Raw genomic sequence first — 21,948 nt, 5'->3', positions numbered from 1 at the left:
AGGTCAGTCGTTTGTGTGTGATAATAAACCAGAGGAACAGATAGCTAGAGATTTTGATTAGAGCTGAGTCACTGGGAGAGAGAGGCAGTGTGGGCTAGTGGTCAGAGCTGAGGCACTGTGAAAGAGAGAAGGAGGCAGTGTGGGCTAGTGGTTAGAGCTGAGTCACTGGGAGAGAGAGAGAGGCAGTGTGGGTTAGTGGTTAGAGCTGAGGCACTGGGAGAGAGAGAGAGGCAGTGTGGGTTAGTGGTTAGAGCTGAGGCACTGGGAGAGAGAGGCAGTGTGGGCTAGTGGTTAGAGCTGAGTCACTGGGAGAGAGAGAGAGGCAGTGTGGGTTAGTGGTTAGAGATGAGGCACTGGGAGAGAGAGGCAGTGTGGGCTAGTGGTTAGAGCTGAGGCACTGGGAGAGAGAGAGAGGCAGTGTGAGCTAGTGGTCAGAGTTGAGGCACTGGGAGAGAGAGAGAGGCAGTGTGGGCTAGTGGTCAGAGTTGAGGCACTGGGAGAGAGAGGCAGTGTGGGCTAGTGGTCAGAGTTGAGGCACTGGGAGAGAGAGAGAGGCACTGTGGGCTAGTGGTCAGAGCTGAGTCACTGAGAGAGAGAGAGAGGCAGTGTGGGCTAGTGGTCAGAGCTGAGGCACTGGGAGAGAGAGAGAGGCAGTGTGGGCTAGTGGTCAGAGCTGAGGCACTGGGAGAGAGAGAGAGGCAGTGTGGGATAGTGGTCAGAGCTGAGACACTGGGAGAGAGAGAGAGGCAGTGTGGGCTAGTGGTTGGGGCTGAGGGACTGGGAGAGAGAGAGGCAGTGTGGGCTAGTGGTCAGAGCTGAGACACTGGGAGAGAGAGAGGCAGTGTGGGCTAGTGGTCAGAGCTGAGACACTGGGAGAGAGAGAGGCAGTGTGGGCTAGTGGTTAGAGCTGAGACACTGGGAGAGAGAGAGAGGCAGTGTGAGCTAGTGGTCAGAGTTGAGACACTGGGAGAGAGAGAGAGGCAGTGTGGGCTAGTGGTTAGAGCTGAGGGACTGGGAGAGAGAGAGGCAGTGTGGACAAGTGATTTGAACACAGACTAGAGAGGCAAGATGGGAAGCAATGCTGTTATAACGAGGTTTATTCTTGAGATATCATTCAGAATAAGGCAGATAAATTTCTTGGATACACACACACTGCTCGTGTGGCACAGTAACATCAATCAATCCATACCATTAATAATAAACATCATCTTAAATAGCTATCATACACTGTTACAGGTGAAACAGAGATCTCAATGCAGTATTTTACAATAAGAGAAATGACAGAACACGTCATTCAAGCAATGAAGAAGATTTCTCATGTGGCTCGAGCTCTCAGGTTTCTCCACCAGGCGTGTGGAGCCCTTCCATCTCGCTCGAAACACACACAGAGGTCAGAACCCCCGAGAGAAAACTCCCCACCGGCCCGATTCCCTCTCGTTCGGGCTGCTCAAAGCAGAGGTCTGGACCCCAGGCTGCCGAGCGGCCTGGTTAGACGCCTCTTCAAGCAGGGCGCCTTCAGCATGGGAGCAGACCCAGTTAAACACAAAAAGAAGAAACCAGCTCATTTGCATTACGATTTCAGCAGTTATTTTCTCATTGTTGCCGTTGACGAAAGAGCTGGAGAACACAGAACATGCAGGGCTATCTACTTCACTCCGAGACTCAAACCCTTTATCACAACCTTCTCTTTCATGAATTATGGAAACCACGGGGAGAAATGACATAGACATACGGAGCCAATATCATTAAAACTCCCCGAGTGTACTGTCACATATCGCTCTGATCACTATGTTGTGTTAAGCGCTGAAAGCACGTAACAAGCGGCTCTCGCGGCAGTGGCGTCACCGCAATATGACGCCAATCGCACTATGACGCAGCCGCCGGAACACAGTGAGATCAGTGAGATCGTTCCGTTGGCAACAGAATCCCACCCACGGTCCACGAATCCCTCGGGGTGACGCGCTGAGGATGGGGCGCACACGCAGAAGCTCTCCAGCCCTGCCGTGTCCGTCCCCGTCAGCGTGACGTGTTTCCACTTTGACGCTCGTTCCAAACGCCTGGACAAACCCAAACTGCACACACAGCTAACGGATCCTATTGTGTTTCTGTGGCCGAGCCCACGCCCCCTACCCGTGCTTTCACACCCCAGCTGTAACCTTTAGCTCGTGGATCTGTCCCTCCGAGCCAAGGATTCCACTCTCTTAACTGTCCTCTGGGTGGCGCTGCCCAGCCACTTTACAAACCTGCGCCGACGGCACTCTGTGAAGGCCCAGCAGGTCAAGGACGTCTTGTGCGTGAGCATTCGGGAGACCCTGCGTGCGCTGTCCCAGCAGCGGCGTGATCGTGCGTGATCGCGCACGTAGACTCCCGTTCCATCACACAGTCGCCTCTTAACCTTCCAGACTGGTTCTGTAGAAGAGCTGTCAGCGAGCCCAGATGACCCCTCCTCGAGCCGTTCTGGACGCCGGGCCAGGTCCACAGCGCGAGTACAGCGCGAACAGCCGGCTGTGCAGACTTACCACAGCGAAACTACCATCACACGGCGCTTCTTCTTTGATCCAGAGCAGCGTTTCCTCGAATTATTTACAACAGGTGTTGAGCCAAGACCAGTGTGAGAGAAGCCAAACCCGTTAAATATCAGGGTGCCGCTTGTTCCCGGAGCCGTTTAAACACAGAGCGGGACTCGCAGGGACAAGTTAGAAACACTGATTATAGCCAGCGTGTCTTTGGAAGCTGGGAGGAAACCCACGCGGAATTGGGGGGGCATGCAGACTCCACACAGACAAGTACCCCATGACTGCGTGAGAAACAGAGGGGACAGTAAAATGTCTTTCGTGTCAGCACGGTTTCGGGGCTCTGAACAGAGTACAGGGCGGCAAGCGACGGGGGGCGCCGGAGCAAAACGCTTTGACAGCAGGCCACGGAAATCCCGACCGTGACCCGGAAAGAGCCCGGCCCGGCCCGGCCCGGCCCGGCCCGGCAGCAGAGGTTCTGTCACCCAGTACTGTACTGTGTCTCTGCGAGGCCGGGAGCCGGGCTGTAGAGACGCGCCTCTCCGAACCGCAGCTTGCGCGTACATATCGACACGCTTAAGCGACGTACCCCGGGTATCATACAGAACCACACACACTCTCCCACAGCGAGCGGGGAATAAAAAAAAGGCTCTTTTGACATTTTCTAGTTCCGCTGTAAGGTAAAACCACGACGACGACAAGACTGGTAGAACGAGCACATTCCTTACGGTACAAACTGAAACGCTCTCTCCGTCTCGGCTGTGAAAGATAACCGGCTTGCTTCTTGTGAGGAGGGAGGGAGGATAAAGACAAGTCCCCAGCTGCGACATACAGGATATATACATATATGCAGGTTGCTAATAATTCAAGACCGACGAACTCACGACTTCTTAAAAATAAAATCTTTCACGGTTGCACCGTGAGTCACCCCGAGCAAACCGAGAAATGACTGTTTGCAGTCGGTCACCGGTGGCGCGCATCGTGTCCGGGGGTGAAGGAGCTATCGATCCCGGTGGTCCGATCGACCGGCCACCTGGCGGTCAGGTAGACCGACAGACCCTCTGTGCAGATCAATACACTGTAGTACTGTCCCGGCGCGGCGCGCTTGAGGTGCACAGAGGTCGATACGATTAGTTAAACACGTCCCTGCTGGTTAAGGGGACATATCGCGGTACATATCGGAAATCATTGTCTCCGCCGAGCCGGAGAGTCAGTACTAGTATTGGAGGGCTGGCAGCATTTACTTACCGCTGGCCGGACACGCCGGTGACTCCTGCGGACAGTAAACGGCCTCACTTCGGGTCAAATGAGTCCACAGAAGAGCCGAGACTAATTCATCCCAGCCCCGGTGTGTGCACGTCTGTGTTTATGATGGATTGTGTTCTTAATGGATGTGATTGTGCCTTGAACAGGACGGAAAGGCAAAGAAAATGTCCGATTTGAAGGTCATTTTAACTCCGCTGTATGAGTGAACTTTCTAAAATAAACACAGGGGAGAATTGAGAGATTACAGACTGCAAACACTATTTCCGGAGAGTTCAAACATGTCAGCCGAGCGCCGCAATGCCAGCTCCGGCGGGGTCGGTCCCGGAGCACACGGCTACCCCGGGCACACAGCGCGGTCAGCCCCCTCCCCCGCCCCCGCCCGGCCCGGCGCCTGTCTGCCCTGCCCTGCCCCGGGGCTCCAGCAGGGGGCGGGCTCTCAGTCGGGGTAGATGAGGAAGCCGGAGAAGGTGCTGTACTTGTTGGTGTTGCCCCCGTGGACCTTGCCCCCGTCCAGCTGGACGCAGACTTCATCCCCCACGTCCAGGTGCAGGATGACGCTGTTGGAGGCGTAGTCGTAGTTCTGGTCGGCGTCCTGCGCGATGGCGCTGGCCCGCACCTGCGCCGGGAGAGAGGGAGAGGAGGCGATCAGGGACAGGAAGAGCGACTCCCGGGGAGCAAGAGACAGGGAGCGCCTGGGAGTCGGAGCGAGTGAGGGGGGTGGGAGAGATGGAGACAGAGAGGGACAGACCGGGGGACTGAGAGAGGGAGGGACAGGAGTGATTCAGAGGAGCCCCTTCTCTCCTCTTCCCCGGTGAAGCTCCTGCCCTCTCCCATCCCTCCCTGCATCCCTGTATCCCAGCCTCTCCCCGTCTCCGGTCACGTCCGCCCCCTCGCTCTCCGGGAGACGGCTCACCTCGCGCTCCCGGGGCTGTAAATCCTCCTTGTCTGATTAAGCGCTATTGCTAAATTATAGCTTTTTAAATGTTAATTGCAGAGGCCAGGGAGGGGGGTGCTCAGGGGTGAGGAGAGACGGTACATTTATGACTTATTTGTCCTGGAGTGCGGCTGCCATTTCGCAGTGTGTCGTCAACGGCAACTACCGCTACCCAAATTCCTAACTGTCAACCCCCCACCCTGCTGCTGCCCCCCTCTCCCTCTCTTGCCGTAAATCCCTCCCGTCGCAACCTTTCTCCCTCCGCGATCCGTCAGGGGCAGCGACAGGAGAGCAAGGCCGACAGCCCTGGAGCACCTCTCGCTCCTTAATTGGGCCTCAGCGTGAGCCGGATCATGCAAATTCAGTCCTGCCCCTCCTGGCCCTCAGGGCCTTTGAGAAACACGGAGGAGGGCAGACGTCACTCGTAAGGCAAGCGTCCTCTGTGTGCGACTCCTGTCACACGACCGGCAGCTCCGCACAGTGGGGGCGCATTACCTTTCACTGGTAATGACTAATGTAACTAATTAATATTATTAGGCTTTTATTGGCACTCAACAAGCTGTGCTTCAGGAATAACACTGCGGTGAGCGGCTGTACATGGTGCTAATCTGCACTGTTACCCAAACAATTTGGCGACACTTTAGTGAAGGGGCTGCAGCTTCCAATTAATCCATGCTTTATAACCTGTAAATGACGAGCAGAATATTAATGGGGTGTTAATACCCCCGTGGGAAGAGACCTTTCCCCATGGACTGATCGCACGCTTGTTGAAAGTCGGATAGCTCTCGTATCTAAACGTGTTATTAAAGGATACTTCAGGGTTAATAACTTCAGCTGGTGTTGGGTTTAGGAGGTACTGCTGTGTCATGGAGGCTGGAGGACGCTGCTCAGGGCAGCCGTGGTGCAAGCACAGTGAGCTCTGAGCCCTAGCCAGTCAAGAATGGTGCATTCTGGGACATCCTCGCCACCCCCCTTTCTCCGGTTCCCGTCCTCACCCGGCTCCTGGAGAGCCACGGGCAGGGCGCACAAGTCTCTTGGCCGTTAAATGGACGAAGGTCAAGCCAATTAAGTCCAATTAAAGGGTCAATTAATTCGTGAAAGAAACGCTCCTCCCCGCAGTCGTCCAGGGCCAGGGAGGGGCACTGCTGATTGCTCTGTCTATGTGCTCGCTCTTTCCCCTCTCCTCGTCTTCCCCACCTGCTCCCTCGCTCCCTCCCTCCGTGCTCATTATTTCCTCCCGGACTGGCCCGTAATGACATTCCTATTGACAGCGGCGTGCCTGACAGGGCTGGCCTGTGTAAACGAATGAGTTTACTGCCGACCCCTGACCCCGGCCCCAGCTGGGAACAGCGCCGGGTCTCCTGGATCAATGGCGGGGGGCGGAGATTGCTTTTCCCCGGCTCTCTGACCTGTTGCGAGGCAGGGGAGGGGGTGGGGAGGCAGGCTGGTGTCTTGGAGAGAAACCTGTTTTGTTTTTTACAATATTGACCTGTTGAGTTCCAGTCAAGTAAGGGTGTGATTTACATAATATTGAGCAGGGAGATGGAGTAAGGCAGGACAGGACATTTACATACCATTGAGCCACAGAGCGCGAGTGACCTACTGAAGAGCTCAGGGCTCTTTCCAAGGAGAGTGCGGAGCAGTCTTAATCAGGGACAAAACACACTCACGGACACACACAGACACACACATACCCTATACACAGAGACACATACATAAGGACATACACGCACATGGGCACACAGACTGAAACACACACACAGAGACTCAGACACACACAGAGATGCACAAACACACACAGGCCTGGGGGGGGGGACACACAATCAGGGAGTGATACACAACAACACACATCAGGTCAGGTGTCTCCTGCTCATTCCTCTTGGTCACCCTGCCCATGCCCAAACCCTGCCCATGCCCTGAGCTGGACGCCAGCCCATCTCATGACCCTCTCCAGCAGTGCTAAAGCACGTCTGTCCCCTGAGCAGGACCCCAGCCCAGCCGATGACCCTCTCCAGCAGTGCTAAACCCTGCCCATGCCCTGAGCTGGACCCCAGCCCAATTCATGACTCTCTCCAGCAGTGCTAAACCACAACTGTCCCCCGGAGCTGGACCCGTCCAATTCATGACCGTGTCAGGACACACTGGCAGTGCTAAATCACAACTGTCCCCTGAGAGTCGATGACCCTCTCCAGCAGTGCTAAACCGCAACTGTCCCCTGAGCTGGACCCCCGTGAGAGAGAGAGAGGGCAGCGCGGGGTGGGGCGTGGCCAGGCCTGACCCGCCACCTCTCCCCCGAGCTCTCAGGGCCTGGCCCCCTGCCTCCTCCCTAGAAACGGGATGCGGACCCATCCACCCATCCTGCGACCCACCCACCCGGCCGGCAGGCGAGCTGTGAATGAGATTGAGGTCACGGAAGGCGTTGCGGAGACATCGAGCGTGGCGGCGAACACGGCTCTGAAGCGCTCCCCCTTGTTGCTGTAAAGCAGATTGATTAGCGCGGCGCTGTGCCGGCTCCCAGGGGGCCGTGGCGCGGGGCGGGAGCCGATTGCTCACCGCGGCCGGTCGCGGGGGCCCATGAGCTGGTATGTGCTTGAGGTGTCCCATCTGCCTGCTGATTCGGAACGGAGGGGCTGCACACTTCCACGTACTGAGCTCCGACGCACACTGGAGTGAGTGGGATCTGGGAGTTCCTGCTATTGATATCCCAACCTGGACTTTTTTCCACCTCTGATATGAAAACTGCACTGGCCGGGAAGGCTAGCGCTCTGGGCTCGATTCCAGGATGGATCTCAAGGTGGGGGCTCCGTTAGCATTCCTGCCCTACGCTTGGATTCACTGAGGTGTCCCTGGGATTTAAAAAAACATTTCCTGAATTTATTCCTGAATTATTGATAGTGTATTTATTGATAGCCTGTTTTTTTCCCACTTTGGGTGTCACTGATTTTAATGAAAGTACTGTCGTCAATACCCAGTTAAGATAGAGGTATAAACGGTCCTAAGTCACTTGAATGGATTGTTATCTTCATTATACTGTACAGTAGCACTGAATTGTATTTTGTATATGGTGTGGGGATGCCATTGATGCTCTTGCATCTGTTATTCAGTGTGCACCACGGAATATTCCTAACACCCCTATCCATCCACTACTACCCTGGGTCTCACTTGCTGTAGACCCTAGCCACGTCAAACCTCTCCTATAGGACAGAACCCAGCGGGGAACCCTGAAGTCTGCAGGTGTCTGATGCTTCACGAAGTCATCATCTTCATCATCATCTCTTTCTAACCCGCTTAATTCAGTACAAGACCGAGGGGGAGCCAGAGCCTATCCCAGCAAGCAACGGGCTCATAGAGGGTGCACCCTGGACAGGACACCAGTTCATCCCAGGGCAGATACACACACTCACACTCACACAACAGGGCCCATTTTCCCCAGAGCCAGTTAACCCGCCAGCACGTCTCTGGACTGTGGGAGGAAACCGAAGCCAGCGGGGTAAGAACATGCAAGCTCCAGACAGATGGGTCTCAGAGCCCCAGCTCTGCGTCACCATGCTGCCCAAGCGATGAGTAGCAGCGGAGTTCAAGACCAGGTTAGGCAGAAAGGGGCTTCTGGGTCCTGTACAAACCAAAAAGGAGTTGAGACCTGTCCCAGGACAGTCCTTTCTCAGCGCCCAGTTCTCTGGATAGGATCCCCTCATTTCATCATTCTTTAGAAATTTCTGTCAGCTTTCTCCCCCCTTCTCGCCTCCCAGACGCCTGAATCTAGTATTTGTTTTCTTAGTTCTTAACATTTCTCAGCCTGATTTCCTTAATGACACGAAATTATCTTAGTTAATTATCTGATGAATTATTCATGGATTTTTGCGTTTATATTTCTAGCGCGATATGGGGGTGTTTTACCAGTGTTCAGACAGAAACAAACTGTCGACTGTTTTCAACATCAGACCCTTTTCAAACTGCGGATTGAGCTGTTTTCAACACGGATTTGACACCGATCGATTTATCGGTTTTGCCGTTGCCATTCGTCTCGAGCCGTCACGACGCCCGCTGGTGGCGCGCGCGATTAAAGCGAGCGAGGTGGGTTTGGCGGGATGAGCTCCTCGCGCTGTCCAGTCCAGAACCACAGCCAGCACGGGCTGGGGGAGACTGGGGGAGGAGAGAGGAATGCCAAATTAGGATCATTGTCAGCGGCGATGGAGATGGATATCGACACGCGAGCGAGCTCCTGTCTGCTGGCGGAAACGCCGAGCTGGCCGGGAGCCCCTGGGAACTGCCCGGCAGCGTTTGTGTTCTTCGGCTTTTCATTACTGGGGCACCATTAACTGAGAGAGGGAGAGGAGGAGACGGGGTAGCAGCTGCCCAGCTCGTCTCCGCTACAGTGCAGGCGGAGAGATGTGTAGCGAGTGAGACAGTCAAGCGCCGGGGAGACAGGGGAGGAGGGGAGGAGGGGGCTGAATCCGTCCAGGATAACAAACTGATCAAGCGCAGCTATTTCGTGAGAGAGGGGAGATATAAAGGGATGAACACGGCCCTTTTTTGTGGTGCCTTGCTGTTCTGGTAATAAAACTGACAGGATTCATTCACTGTGATATACAGAGCTCTTGGAGCGGAGACAATTGAAAATGTCGCTCTTGAACGTACCTACGGGGAAACCAGGGGCCGGGAGAGGAGAAAGAATGAGAGAGAAAGCACTAGGGGTTTGGGGAGGTGGCGGTGTTGGTAATTGCGCGCTTATAAAACAGATCTCTCACTCTCTCGTCTGTTTCCCTCGGAGGGGCTACGGCACGATTGTGCACGACAAGCAATATCCTAACAACGCGGGCCGCCGCTAATTGGCATCCTTGTATATGCTGCCCCGACACTTCCGCGTGACAGCAGGGCGCGCGCGTGTTAAATCCTAATGAGCTAATTGCGCTTGAGCCCACAGCTGCGCGAGCGGGGCACAGCTGCAGGAATCCCCCCTTCCCGCCTCGGGATCGCTCCGGCTCCCCTTGCGTTTCCCCTGTCTCAAAACCGGCAAGGGCCCCCACCGCGAAACACTGTGTGTTTCAGGGATCAACAGAAGACTCATCGTGTGACTTTCCGTTTCGTCTCCAGCCTCATCGGTATCTTCGCTCCCCCCCCCAAAAAATAAAATCAAATCGAGGCTAATTTCTTTCTTAAACCGAAACAAAAAGATCAAGAAATACCCTTCGCCCCTCAGGCCGGTTCTACCGACTCCAGCAGACGCTTAACACGTCGCACTGTAACGAAACAGTCCGCCCGTCCCGCTCTCGTCGGTATTCCCTGAGTAAATGCGATCATGGATTCACCACGAATCACCTCTGAAGACGTCGCGGTGGCGCAGATGGCGTTGTACAGCTCGACCTGGTGAAAAAGCGTTTTGAGACCCATTGTGCAGCTGCCATTGTTAACGATTGTAAGTGCTGAAGAGTGAAACGACCAATTAAACAAGACAGAATCTCCCCCCCGCTCTCGCTCAATGGCTTCGGGCTCTCCTTCCACTCCAGCCCTCAATGAGACAACCTAATTGAAAGAATTAATTGATTAATTGATTTCAGAACACGTTATCCGTTAAAGACGCCCTAAGAATCCAGCCAGCCGCCCAGGGCGCGAGCGGCACGCTTTACATCGGCGCCGCAGACCCCACGCGACTCGCACCCCGGTGCTGGGGCGCAGGGTGTTTCCCTACTATTTGTCGGCCTTTAAATTCCATTCGCGGGTGAAGTAAAGGTTAAAGGTTGTTTTAATTTCGTTAAAGAGTCGATCTTTGACTTCTTCGATTTTTTTTTATTCTGAAGATGTTCTCGGCATTCGTTTAAGAGCAATTTTCCTTGATATATTACCATGGTATATTTATTCTAAATAACTATAACTTTTGAATACCGTCCTCCGCTAAGAAAAAGACAACGTCGCTGGTAATAAATTCGTATTAATAATATCATCGCTGTAATTCTGACTTGATCTGCCCGTGACTGGTCTCTTTATTTTCTCTTCGATACACGGAGAGAGGGAGCAGGGGTGCGATAAAGATAAAGGCTGCATTTAAAGATATTAACCTCTGTAAAACAAAAGACCGGTGAAACTCTAGTCCTCCAGTCCTGCCCCGTCGGGCATTTATTAGCGCGGAAGATGCTCTTTATCAAGCGCGAGCTGACGGTTTTAGCGCGCGCTTCGCGCGGGGGAGCGCGACCTTTCGCCGGGCTGTTAGAGGAGCGCGTGACGCGTCAGATAGAAGGGAGATTTAAGCTCGGAGATTTATACCAGCCTCCGCGAATATGACACTTCCTGGAAAATATACTGCCGACAGGCGCCGAGAGATGAAAAAAGAAGTCGCAATATATAAAGGCTAATAAATTAATAGACCGCGTGAAAATCAACAAGAAGTTAGAGCGCCGCAGAAGAATAAACACACTAGGAGAGGACAGCCGAATTTGTACCATCTACGGTACTGTACATACCTGCTAACGAAAAAAATCTCTCTCTCCGTCTCTCTGTAATACAGATCAGATTTTTATTATTTTATAAGGTATATATTTTGGTTACTTGAAATCGGTTTACCAGCGTGTTTAATCCTAACACTGTAAAAAAGTGTCCAAAATAATTGTCCACACATGGACAAAAGATAAACCCGGTTTTATTTTAAAATGCTCTATGCTGAACTGTATGAATTCCTGATATTGTGAATAAGCCGACCTGACATCTCTTCCAGGATAGTGCCGATACTGCCGGACTGCCGGAACCCTCGGCAGTGCAGGTAGCAGCTCGGCAGCCTGGGCCCGGGCGAGGACAGAGAGCAGCCCGGCTCCGAAACCGGGCCGACTGACCGGCGGGTGAGATGGCGTCACGGGGACGGCGGCTCCCGGGTCCAAGGAGAACCGGGCCGGGGTGCGGGGCTGCCTCAGCTGTTCACCGGCCCGGGCAAGACACCCCACGGAATAAAAGACAGAACACGACGCTTGGAAAGATGGAAGGAAAGATACTGTAGATGAATTCCGTAATTTCAAGACGAATGAGCGGACTGTCACACCCGATAAACGGCATAAAAAAATCTGGCCTAGCTGTTTTAAAACGAGAAGTAAAGGAAGAGAACATTTGATTCGGTCTCTATACAGGAAGCCTGTACCTGTCGCAGAATTTTATAAAGGGCCCGGAGTTGGAAGCCGCCGGTCTCGACACTGATGCGATCTAAATATATTGTCATTATTAATTGATGTTGCATCATTTGATAGTTTTTTTCGAACTTGACCAAAATGTTTGCGCGATTTTTAGAAAATCGAAAAATAGCGATGGAATAATACAGCGCATAATTTTCTTAAGCTATTGCCGTGCGCGAGTTTCGTTGTTTTTTTTTTACGAGTAAATAATTGTTTTCATCACTCTCTGTAAGAGCCGTTTTTAGACGAATTCGTGGCCCCGCGAGCCAGAGCCACTTCCTCCGGCCGCGAGCCGCGCACGTACCGCACGAGGATATGCCGGGTATTCCGTATTCCGTTCAGATGGATAATAGCTGAAACCAGCACGGGGCACAAAACGCGTGTGATACTGTTTTGTGGTTCTTATGCTTTAGGATGCAATTATTTCCTATTTTGAAATCAGTGAAAAAATCTAATTGAACGGAGTTTTAAGATAAACGGAATAAATATCGGTCTGTTTTGATTTATGTGAAGCATTTAAAAGCCAGCTCTCGGCGGAGTTACTGTCACCGTTGTCAGTGCAGTAACAAAATCTGATAATTAGCCCATTTCAACTTTTTAAATTATGGACATCCTTCGGAATTTGCTTAGCGCAGGCTAGCTATATGGCAGGGGTCCTGGCCTTCGCTTTAACGATTTCCAGTACCTTCTCCGATCAGCATTTTCAGGCAATCTATATGAGAATGCATTCATCCATCATCAATCCGGAGCCTGTTCCAGAACACCATCGCACAGTGAGCACACACCCTGAACACGGCCCCAGGCCATCGCACAGTGAGCACACACCCTGAACACGGCCCCGGACCATCGCACAGTGAGCACACACCCTGAACACGGCCCCAGGCCATCGCACAGTGAGCACACACCCTGAACACGGCCCCAGGCCATCGCACAGTGAGCACACACCCTGAACACGGCCCCAGGCCATCGCACAGTGAGCACACACCCTGAACACGGCCCCGGACCATCGCACAGTGAGCACACACCCTGAACACGGCCCCGGACCATCGCACAGTGAGCACACACCCTGGACACGGCCCCAGGCCATCGCACAGTGAGCACACACCCTGAACACGGCCCCAGGCCATCGCACAGTGAGCACACACCCTGAACACGGCCCCAGGCCATCGCACAGTGGGCACACACCCTGGACACGGCCCCAGGCCATCGCACAGTGGGCACACACCCTGGACACGGCCCCAGGCCATCGCACAGTGGGCACACACCCTGAACACGGCCCCAGGCCATCGCACAGTGAGCACGCTCACCCTGGACACGGCCCCAGGCCATCGCACAGTGAGCACACACCCTGGACACGGCCCCAGGCCATCGCACAGAGAGCACGCTCACCCTGGACACGGCCCCAGGCCATCGCACAGTGGGCACACACCCTGAACACGGCCCCAGGCCATCGCACAGTGGGCACACACCCTGAACACGGCCCCAGGCCATCGCACAGTGGGCACACACCCTGAACACGGCCCCAGGCCATCGCACAGTGAGCACACACCCTGAACACGGCCCCAGGCCATCGCACAGTGAGCACGCTCACCCTGGACACGGCCCCAGGCCATCACACAGTGAGCACGCTCACCCTGGACACGGCCCCAGGCCATCACACAGTGAGCACGCTCACCCTGGACACGGCCCCAGGCCATCGCACAGTGAGCACACACCCTGAACACGGCCCCAGGCCATCACACAGTGAGCACGCTCACCCTGGACACGGTCCCAGGCCATCCCAGGGTGCGCGCACACGCACACATGAGCCCCAAGAAGCGCTCCAAGCAAGAGAAAGACATTCGGCTAAACCGGCCCGTTCTGTAGGTAGTAGTTAACTGTTCTGCGGATTCCATCCAGCTGTTTCTTGAAAGAAGGATTCTGAGCATGCGCCTTGCGCAAGTAGTCTGTATGAAGAAACACGGTTGCTGTTGGAGAACGTAAGAAAGAGAACGGACGCCATTCTCCCCATCCAACTCTTTTGGCTTCTTATAGTTAACTGACGGCCTCAACAACATGGCTGGGCATCTTGTTCCACACTCCCACCACCCTTTGTGTACAGACCTTCCTCCCGTTCTCGGTTTTTAGATGCGCCTGCGTGTGGCGGGGAGAAATCTACGCCCAGGAGCGACGCGTCGCCTGCACGCGATGCACAAACAAGTGCCCGTTCATAGCACGACTAAAAGATTAAAGCTTGGCAGCCCATTTTAGGGAATGGGACTCATGAAACCGTTTTAAACACCAAGCAGGTATTAATTGTAAGGCAACAAGTGGGCGAGGAGCAGGAACAGCAGACGCTGACAACTGGACACTGGCTCGGTTTCTAATTAGCTTCTAGACGCAGCTCGGTGAATTCCTATTAGCCAGCCGCGCACACTGCTCGGGTTCATGTGTAAGAAGATGAAACTCGGAAATGTCTTTTTTTTTTTTTATAAATACCGCATGTGATGCGAAATGAAGTGCCGCGCTCACGAGGCCGCCTACGGATTGGATCCACTAACTGGTGGCGAAGGAGTCGGACCGGCCCGGCCCGGCCTGGCCCGGGGAGGAGACGGTCCAGCGGACTTGTGCTCACGGAACTGCCCGGAAGCGCCAAGACCCGGACGAAACCCGGCGACCCTGGCAGCGTGGAGACCGCTCAGCAGCGAAGTGAGCTGAACGGAAGCAGGGCGTGGAGCGGGCGGAAAACAGAGCACACCGGCCCCGCCACCTTCACTTGTGAGCAGACCTGCAGAAATCTTACGGCCGCAGTACTGCCATGAGTCCTCGGTGTGTTTAGGTTGAGGTTTAGACGTGGGGCTTGCGTGGGCCCGTTCGCACTCCGCCAGGAAGGAAAGGTTTGCTTCTTTCCTTAATCCCGAGCCCGAGCCACGTCCCCGGCGCCCGGCAGGAAGGCGCGCACCATCACCGCGGGGCTGCCGCGTGCCCGGGGCTGCAACGGGAGAGGGGGGGACGGACACGCGCAAGGTCGTGGTAAGACTTCATTTATACGATATTAGTCACACAGTGCTGCTCAAGAATATATCAAGAGAAGCGTGTTCAGATACATTCCTGGGATTAAGGCAATGTCTTACTGTGGACAGGCTACAACAACGGATTTATTTCAGTCTTGGAGAGGGGGTCTTCAGATTTCCCAAATTCACTGACAAGTCAACCCAGTTGGGCCTTTTCACAATCCACAGAAAACCACGAACCAGCAGGGACAAGTGTAGTCCAAAGGGAAGTGCATTTAAAACTGATGGTGCAGGGCACATTTTTACACAGAGGGTGGTGGGAGTGTGGAACAGGCTGTTGATTGCGATACCCTGGAGTCTTCCCAGACACAGCTGGAGGAGAGCCTTGGATCAACAAGCTGTAAGAAGCCCGATGAGCTGCATGGGCTGAACGTAACCTTTCTCAAGCTCTTCAACAACCAGCATGTAGCTTTGTGCCCGTATTCTGTTCAGCAGAGTGGAAATAAGGGGATCCTCAGGGTGGGGCACCAGTCCACTGGACCCATAGTGCTGGGAGCGCTGGGTGGAGTGGAACAGCAGGAGTGCTTTTCTCATGGGTAAACCTGCAACAGTATTGATAGAATGCCAATACAGACTATAGCAAACAGGAGGGTCCTCGGGCACTGCTCCTGTGAGGCGGGTTAAAGCTCGGATCAGAACCGGGCCGGGCAGAGCCTCGACTGTAGAACCCATGAGCTCTGGATATCGAACTCTCTCTGCCCTCTGTTTAGCGACCCAGCTCATCCCATCCTGTCCCGTCCCATCCCGCCTGGCTGCCTTATCCACCCTCAGAAGGCCCTACGCCTCTCTCCCTGGTCTATCCCAACCGGCACCCACGAGCCTTCCCAGCATCCCGCTGCCCGAGGGCGCGCCCTTTCCTGTCGGATTTCCACGCCGCCTGCCTGCCTGGAAGCAGGGAGCTCCCTCAGGGATTCCCCCGGCTCGCCCTGGGAGCCGCGGTGGCCGAGAAGCAGGACGTCGCCGCAGGAGGGCCGGGCTTTCGTTTCAATTAAACAATTAACCTCATCCTCTTCCTTGTAAGACAGGCGAGGTCTTCTCCAGCTGATTACACTGAACGCCACTTCATTAAAGGGACAGTGACCTATAAAGACCCCCAGAGCCTGGCGAGGAGCATCACAGCTCTCCAGGTAATTAAATAATTAGACTCGCTATGTAACGACAGCAGGCCCTGCAGGAGCTGACTCCAAGTTCCCTGTGGTCCACAGCGCTGTCTTGGTGTTGTTTTCTTTTGCTCTGTATTGTCTGTGAACACACACACACATATATAATTATTTTCTCCTGTCAGTGCTGAGACTCCGCTGTGGAAGGGGATTTATAATTCCTCCTTATTGCTGTCCTGCTCTGTGCAGGCGACTCTAATCAGCGCCAGGAAACTACACGAGCAGCTTTAATCTCCAGGCGTCTCCGGGGATCAAACGGGGAGAAGGAGGAGTGGGTCTGTGCAGCCCCGGCTGGGGGCGAGGATGGTGCACGGCCTGCTGGGGAGGGAGGCGCTGGCTTCTTCTCCGTGACGGCTCGCGCCTCTCGGGAATGAGTCAGCCCGAATTGTCCCACGATTCACATTTAGATCGGGACACTGGCTATCCGATTCCTTAGCGGACGTCTTTGGCTGTCAGTTCAGCGCTCGGCACTGAAAAGGGCAAGCACTAGTGAGAGTGAAGGGCCCGCAGGGTGTGTGTGCCCCTCCTCCATTGCTGGCATGGCAATAAAAATCCCGTTTACCAGCTCATCCCGCCGACGCCCAGCACGGCCAGCCCTGATAATCCTACAGAGGCGGGCCAGGGCCGTGTGAAAGCTCTCGAGGGGCCCTGAGGGGCCCTGAGGAGCACACGCAGAACCCTGCGGCCAGGGGTCACTGGCTTGAGTCTGGGCTGGGCCACGAGCTCATCCTCGTGACAGGATCGCTCCCAGCGTGAGGAGTAATCCTGCATCATGGGCAGGCACTCAGACACCACAGGCTCCCCTGGCAGAACAGCATCTCCTGTCATTTCAGGAGCCAGCAGACCTGCGTTGGCATCGGTTAGAGGCGCCACTCCTTGGACCGGCACTCTCTGTCCCAGGTCAGCACAGAGCTTGCAGCGCGTCCGCTGGCAAGGGGCTCAGATGGGTATCTGAAATTTAAAGGAAAATAACGAGGCCACAGACTCCCAGCCTGGCCTAAAACACACACACATACGCTGCACTGAACAGAGGCAGGATTCCGCTGCTGGTCCGGAACTGCGGTTCCGGCAGAGTCGGGATCAATGGTCTTATAGGCTAAACCGCTATGGGCTTTTTATTAAACTGATGGAAAAACATCTGAGCTTGTATAAAAAAATATGAATTCATCAACGGTTTTATTTTCTAACTCGCTCATCAATCTCAATTTTAAAGCAGACCTGTAATGCAGGTTGCGTGGCCCTGAATTGGGTTGAATAATTTAGTCAACGGTCCAGACAATTAACGGAGAATCGATGTGCAGCCCAGCACAAAGGCAGGGAGATGAAGAGGGTGCACTGTTGAGGCTCAGGCAGCAGGGACAGGGGCAGACAGTGTGTGTGTGTGTGTGTGTGTGTGTGTGTGTGTGTGTGTGTGTGTGTGTGTGTGTGTGTGTGTGTGGGGGGGGCACGCATCTCATCACAGAGCTATGAATGATTTAACAGGCAAAAAAGACCAGAATGATAATACACAGTCACCCAGAACAGCACAACCACCCTCCGCCCAGTGCACACACACTCTCCCTTTCTTGTTCTCCAGATAAAATCTGCACTGTCCCCCCTGCACCCACCGCCCAAAACAAACTTCTGCTTGATCCATCAGGCCTTCTCCCTTGCAACAATGTAGGCTGCCTACTGCTGTGTTTGTGACTCCTCCTTTTCATGCTTGGTGTTGAGGCTCAGCTGTTCATCTGGCTGGGACAGGGCTCTGTGTGTGTGTCCATATACAGACGCTCACGAGCTGCAGTAATTGCCTCTGTGCTCTCTGTAAACACTGTCCCTGCACGCTTCTCTCTCAAACACAGTTGATGTGTCTGTGGCTTCTTCCCACCTCATTAGGAGTGTTCAGCACAGAGGCTCACCACACGGCTCTGACCCCTGTCAGTGACGAGGGCGTGTGTGTGTGTGGGGGGGCTGCTGCCCGTGCCGACACTCTCTCCTGGTCTGAGCCCCCCCCACCGGCTGTGATGTCTGTGATGGCTGTGTGGGAGGGTGGGGGGTACTGGGCTCTAAGCACACTGTGTGTTAACCAGCCTTAATGAGGTGGGCAGAGCCACAGTCATCATTTACAGCCATTAGCAGAGTGACCGCTTCTCTCTGCTCTTCTCCGCTCTCTTGCTCTGTCATCTCCTCGCCCCTCTCTTCTCATCTCTTCCGCCTGTACGTCCCTCCAGGTCCGTTCCTCTCAAACCTCCCCCCTGTCCATCCTACCCCCTGTCCATTCCTCTCACCCTCCCCTGTCCATCCTACCCCCTGTCCATTCCTCTCACCCCCCCGTCCATCCCTTTCACCCTCCCCTGTCCATCCTACCCCCTGTCCATTCCTCTCACCCTCCCCTGTCCATCCTACCCCCTGTCCATTCCTCTCACCCCCCCGTCCATCCCTCTCACCCTCCCCTGTCCATCCTACCCCCTGTCCATTCCTCTCACCCTCCCCTGTCCATCCTACCCCCCGTCCATCCCTCTCACCCTCCCCCGTCCATCCCTCTCACCCTCCCCTGTCCATCCTACCCCCTGTCCATTCCTCTCACTCTTTCCTGTCCATCCCTCTCACTCTCTCCTGTCCATCCTACCCCCTGTCCATCCCTCTCACCCCCCTGTCTGTTCCTCTCCTGCCGTTGTCTACCCTCCCCCTGTCCTCTACCAAACTCGTCCTCTCCTCCCCCCACACTCCCTTCACTGCAGCACAAGACCCGGCAGCGCAGCACTCTGGGAAGTACTTGACAAGGGGCGTGACACCCATGCATTTCAGAAGCACCGACAGGAATGGGAACAGTTTAAAACAGGGTGTTGGAAAAAGAACCATGCTTTAAATCCTACGGGAATGTCCCTTTCCCTCCTCCTGAAGTGATCACATATGATCAACCACGCTGACCTGCTGGAGAAGCCAGAAGACTGCTCATTCCTGGGAGACTAGGGGAGGCGGGGGTGTTCACTGTTGTGTTGGGAGATCGCAGAAGAGTGACTGCCTGAGCACGGTCTCCCCCTCACTCCCATATCCCACCCCCTAAGGCTACCCTGATCCTGATTCTCCAATACTGCTGTCCTCTCTCACCCGTTGGATCGTGCTGCAGGAAGCTCAGACCTGTGAGAGGCCGAGGGGTCACGCTGTCACGGGATAGACACCGCGTGCAGAGGGTGCACGTGTGCCCACGCAACCACACGGGGTGCCACACCGTGCCCTGGGCTCGCCGCCACTGCCCCCCCCCCGACACGGAGACGGACGGGGCCCAGCGCGCGTAGAGAGGGGGGCAGCCGGGCAGCGCAGGACCACCGCGCCGGAGACAGACGCGCACGGGCGGGCAAGACGGCGGGCCTGACCTGTCCGTTCTTCTTGAGGTCGGCCCACATGCTGGTGCCGTCGCCGCCCCTCATCAGGACATGGTAGGTGAAGAAGTAGATGCCGGGCAGCGGGCAGGTGAACTTGCCGGTCGTGGGCTCGTAGTAGTTGCCCACGTTGGTGACGACGTCGTCAAACTTGAGCACCTCGCTGCCCTCGTGCTGTTTGCGCAGGCCGGCGTAAAAGGCGATCTTGGGGCTGTAGAAGGAGGGGATGTACCCGCCTGGGCCCGGGCCCGGGGGCCCCGGGGGTCCGGGTTTGCCCGGCTCTCCCGGGGGGCCGCGGGGACCGGGGGGACCCGGCAGCCCGGGGGACCCCCTGAACCCCGACTTGCCCCGGCGGCCGGTGTGGTCGCGGCCGGGCTCAGGCAGGTAGGGAGGGGGCGAGACGGCGGCCAGCTCCTGGCTGCCCTGCGGGGGGGTGTAGGGGTCACACACCATGCGGCAGCTGCCCAGCATCTCGTAGTGCGTGCCGCCGCCCCCCGCCCCTCCCGCCTTGGTGCTGTGGACCAGCAGCGGGATGGCCACCAGCAGCACCAGCACCATGGCCACGCCCACCGCCGCGCCAATGACCCGCTTCCGCCGGCTGAGCCGAGACGCAGCCAGCGTGAGGAAGTCGTCCTCGCCCTTCGCCGCAATGGTGTCTGCCTGGGGGGGGCGGGGCGCGGGAGGTGCGGGGGGGCAGGCCGGGCGGTCCCGCCGGCTCACGGCCTGGTGGGGGGGAGCCGGCAGCTCAGCTCCTCAAAGCCGGAGGAAGGAGGGAGGGAGAGGCAGAGCGGGCAAGGCGGCCAAAGGTCAAAGGTCAGGGGCCTGAGGTCAAAGGGCAGCCGCAGAGCCGGCTTGGGTGTGGTAGGACCCGTCGGGCCAGGCCGAGGTCCGGAGCGTCGGGATGGAGCAGTGGCTTTTAATCTTTTTCCCTCCCGGACTGAAGAGAAAGGCAGTAGGACATCGGTGTTGTTCTGGGACAGTTTTAAACCGGCTCCTCTCGTCCGATCTTCACCACAGAGGAACTCTCCCCCCTTCCCGCGTCGCGGCGTTCTGCCCCCTGTGCCTTCCTCTGGCTCAGGATACAGCAGCTTATTCCCTCTAACGGCTGGGGTTTCTTGGGGAGGAGCAGCCTAAACCAGCTGCAGGGGAATCCAGGCTGGGCCACTGGCCCTGACACCAGCTCCGAGTGCAGGCTGTAGACACAGGACAGCTCACCCGGACTGCTCCCCCGTTTCCATGCTGTTGCTCTACGAATCCACTGGCCGGCCCGGAAGAATGGGGGTCTAGTCTTCCCTACGAATAGGAACTCCAAACCTAACCAGCCGACCGGGTCTGAAGTCCTGAAAATCAGGCGGCGTCCTCCTGCGCAGGCGATAGGGGATCGGAGGCTCGGAGAGTCCAAGCCTGGCTGCCGCAAGCGCCGTCCGGATTGTTCCCGAACTTCCGATGATGTGTCCTTCCTAAGACGGCGTGGAGGAGGAATTGGAGTGGAGGGGGGGCGGTCGGGGTTTCTGTGGGGAATAAGAAGAATAAAAGGGGAGGTGGAAATGCATGTCTGAGAAACCACCCTCTTCAACAGTGCTCCAGTGCTTCCCCGATCCTTCACACGCAGGATGGCTGTGAGATTTCAGTCCACAAGCCTCTTTCAGAAACCCAGCGCCTCTCCCCTCCGCCCGGCCGAGAAGCCACCTGCTCGGAGAACCGAAGGACCCTTCCCAGGCACTGGCTAATTGTTATATTCGTTAAAAGGCATTAACGATCCTTAATTGGCTCTCTCAAGTCCTCCGCCTCCTGCGGCTGTGATTGCTTCCATTACGCTGGCGGGTGTTCAGTCAAAGCATGAAGAAGAGGAGATCTGATTTTGTGCGAGTGTGTATTTTGTGCAAGGGTGTATTTTGATGTATTTTGTGTGAGTGTACTTTGTGCGAGGGTTTATTTTGATGTATTTTGTGAGAGTGTTTATATTGTGCGAGTGTATTTTGTGAGTATTTTGATGCATTTTATATGTGTATTTTGTGCGTGTTTTCTGATGCATTTTGTGAGAGTGTTTATATTGTGCCAATATATTGTGCGTTTATATAGTGTGTATTTTAATGGTTTGTGAGAGTCATTGTATTGTGTGAGGGTGTATATTGTGCGAACCTGTATTTATGCGGGCAGCCTTACAACGTTTGACAGGAGGCTCTGGAGACACACAACGCCCATTCTAAATGCAGGGCGAATAGACACGAATTATTATCACAACATTAATAATTCTTGATGATTTGTGTTTCCAGACTGCACAAGGCTCCCACAGATGTGCTGGACCATCCTCACCTGCACTGGGGTATCGCAAGACTGTTGATCCAGCATAAGGGTGCTCCATTAAAACACTAAAATCAGAGAGCTGCGTTCTGAAGGTAAATCAGGCCACAAAGGTCCGAATCCTGAGAGGCAGGCTCTTATTACTAATAAATATTAGAAATAATAATCAATAAAATAATGTTTTAATAAGACAATAACATTA

At 55.1% G+C, this 21,948-nt stretch overlaps 1 protein-coding gene across 1 annotated transcript; it reads right to left on the bottom strand.

Moving 5' to 3' along the window:
- Positions 1–1,069: 1,069 nt before the first annotated feature.
- On the bottom strand, positions 1,070–20,194 carry c1ql4b (complement component 1, q subcomponent-like 4b). Its single transcript, XM_069187032.1, has 2 exons — positions 19,437–20,194; positions 1,070–4,395 (listed from the first exon to the last, which is right to left on the bottom strand). Exons 1-2 carry the CDS (start codon positions 19,998–20,000, stop codon positions 4,216–4,218), a joined length of 744 nt encoding a protein of 247 aa, XP_069043133.1. The 5' UTR covers positions 20,001–20,194; the 3' UTR covers positions 1,070–4,215.
- Positions 20,195–21,948: the final 1,754 nt, after the last annotated feature.

Source organism: Lepisosteus oculatus, chromosome 1, assembly GCF_040954835.1.
Source record: "Lepisosteus oculatus isolate fLepOcu1 chromosome 1, fLepOcu1.hap2, whole genome shotgun sequence".
NCBI classification, from domain to species: Eukaryota; Metazoa; Chordata; class Actinopteri; order Semionotiformes; family Lepisosteidae; genus Lepisosteus; species Lepisosteus oculatus.
The sequence above is the reverse complement of the archived record's forward strand: the minus strand, read 5'-3'. Positions and strand labels throughout refer to the sequence as shown.

Bases quoted from the DNA above. Each gene is read 5' to 3' on its own strand.
- c1ql4b (XM_069187032.1), bottom strand. From the start codon at position 20,000: ATGGTGCTGGTGCTGCTGGTGGCCATCCCGCTGCTGGTCCACAGCACC. The intron at 4,396-19,436 runs GTCAGGCCCGCC...CTCCCGGCGCAG, and splicing joins ACCTCAAGAAGAACGGACAG to GTGCGGGCCAGCGCCATCGC.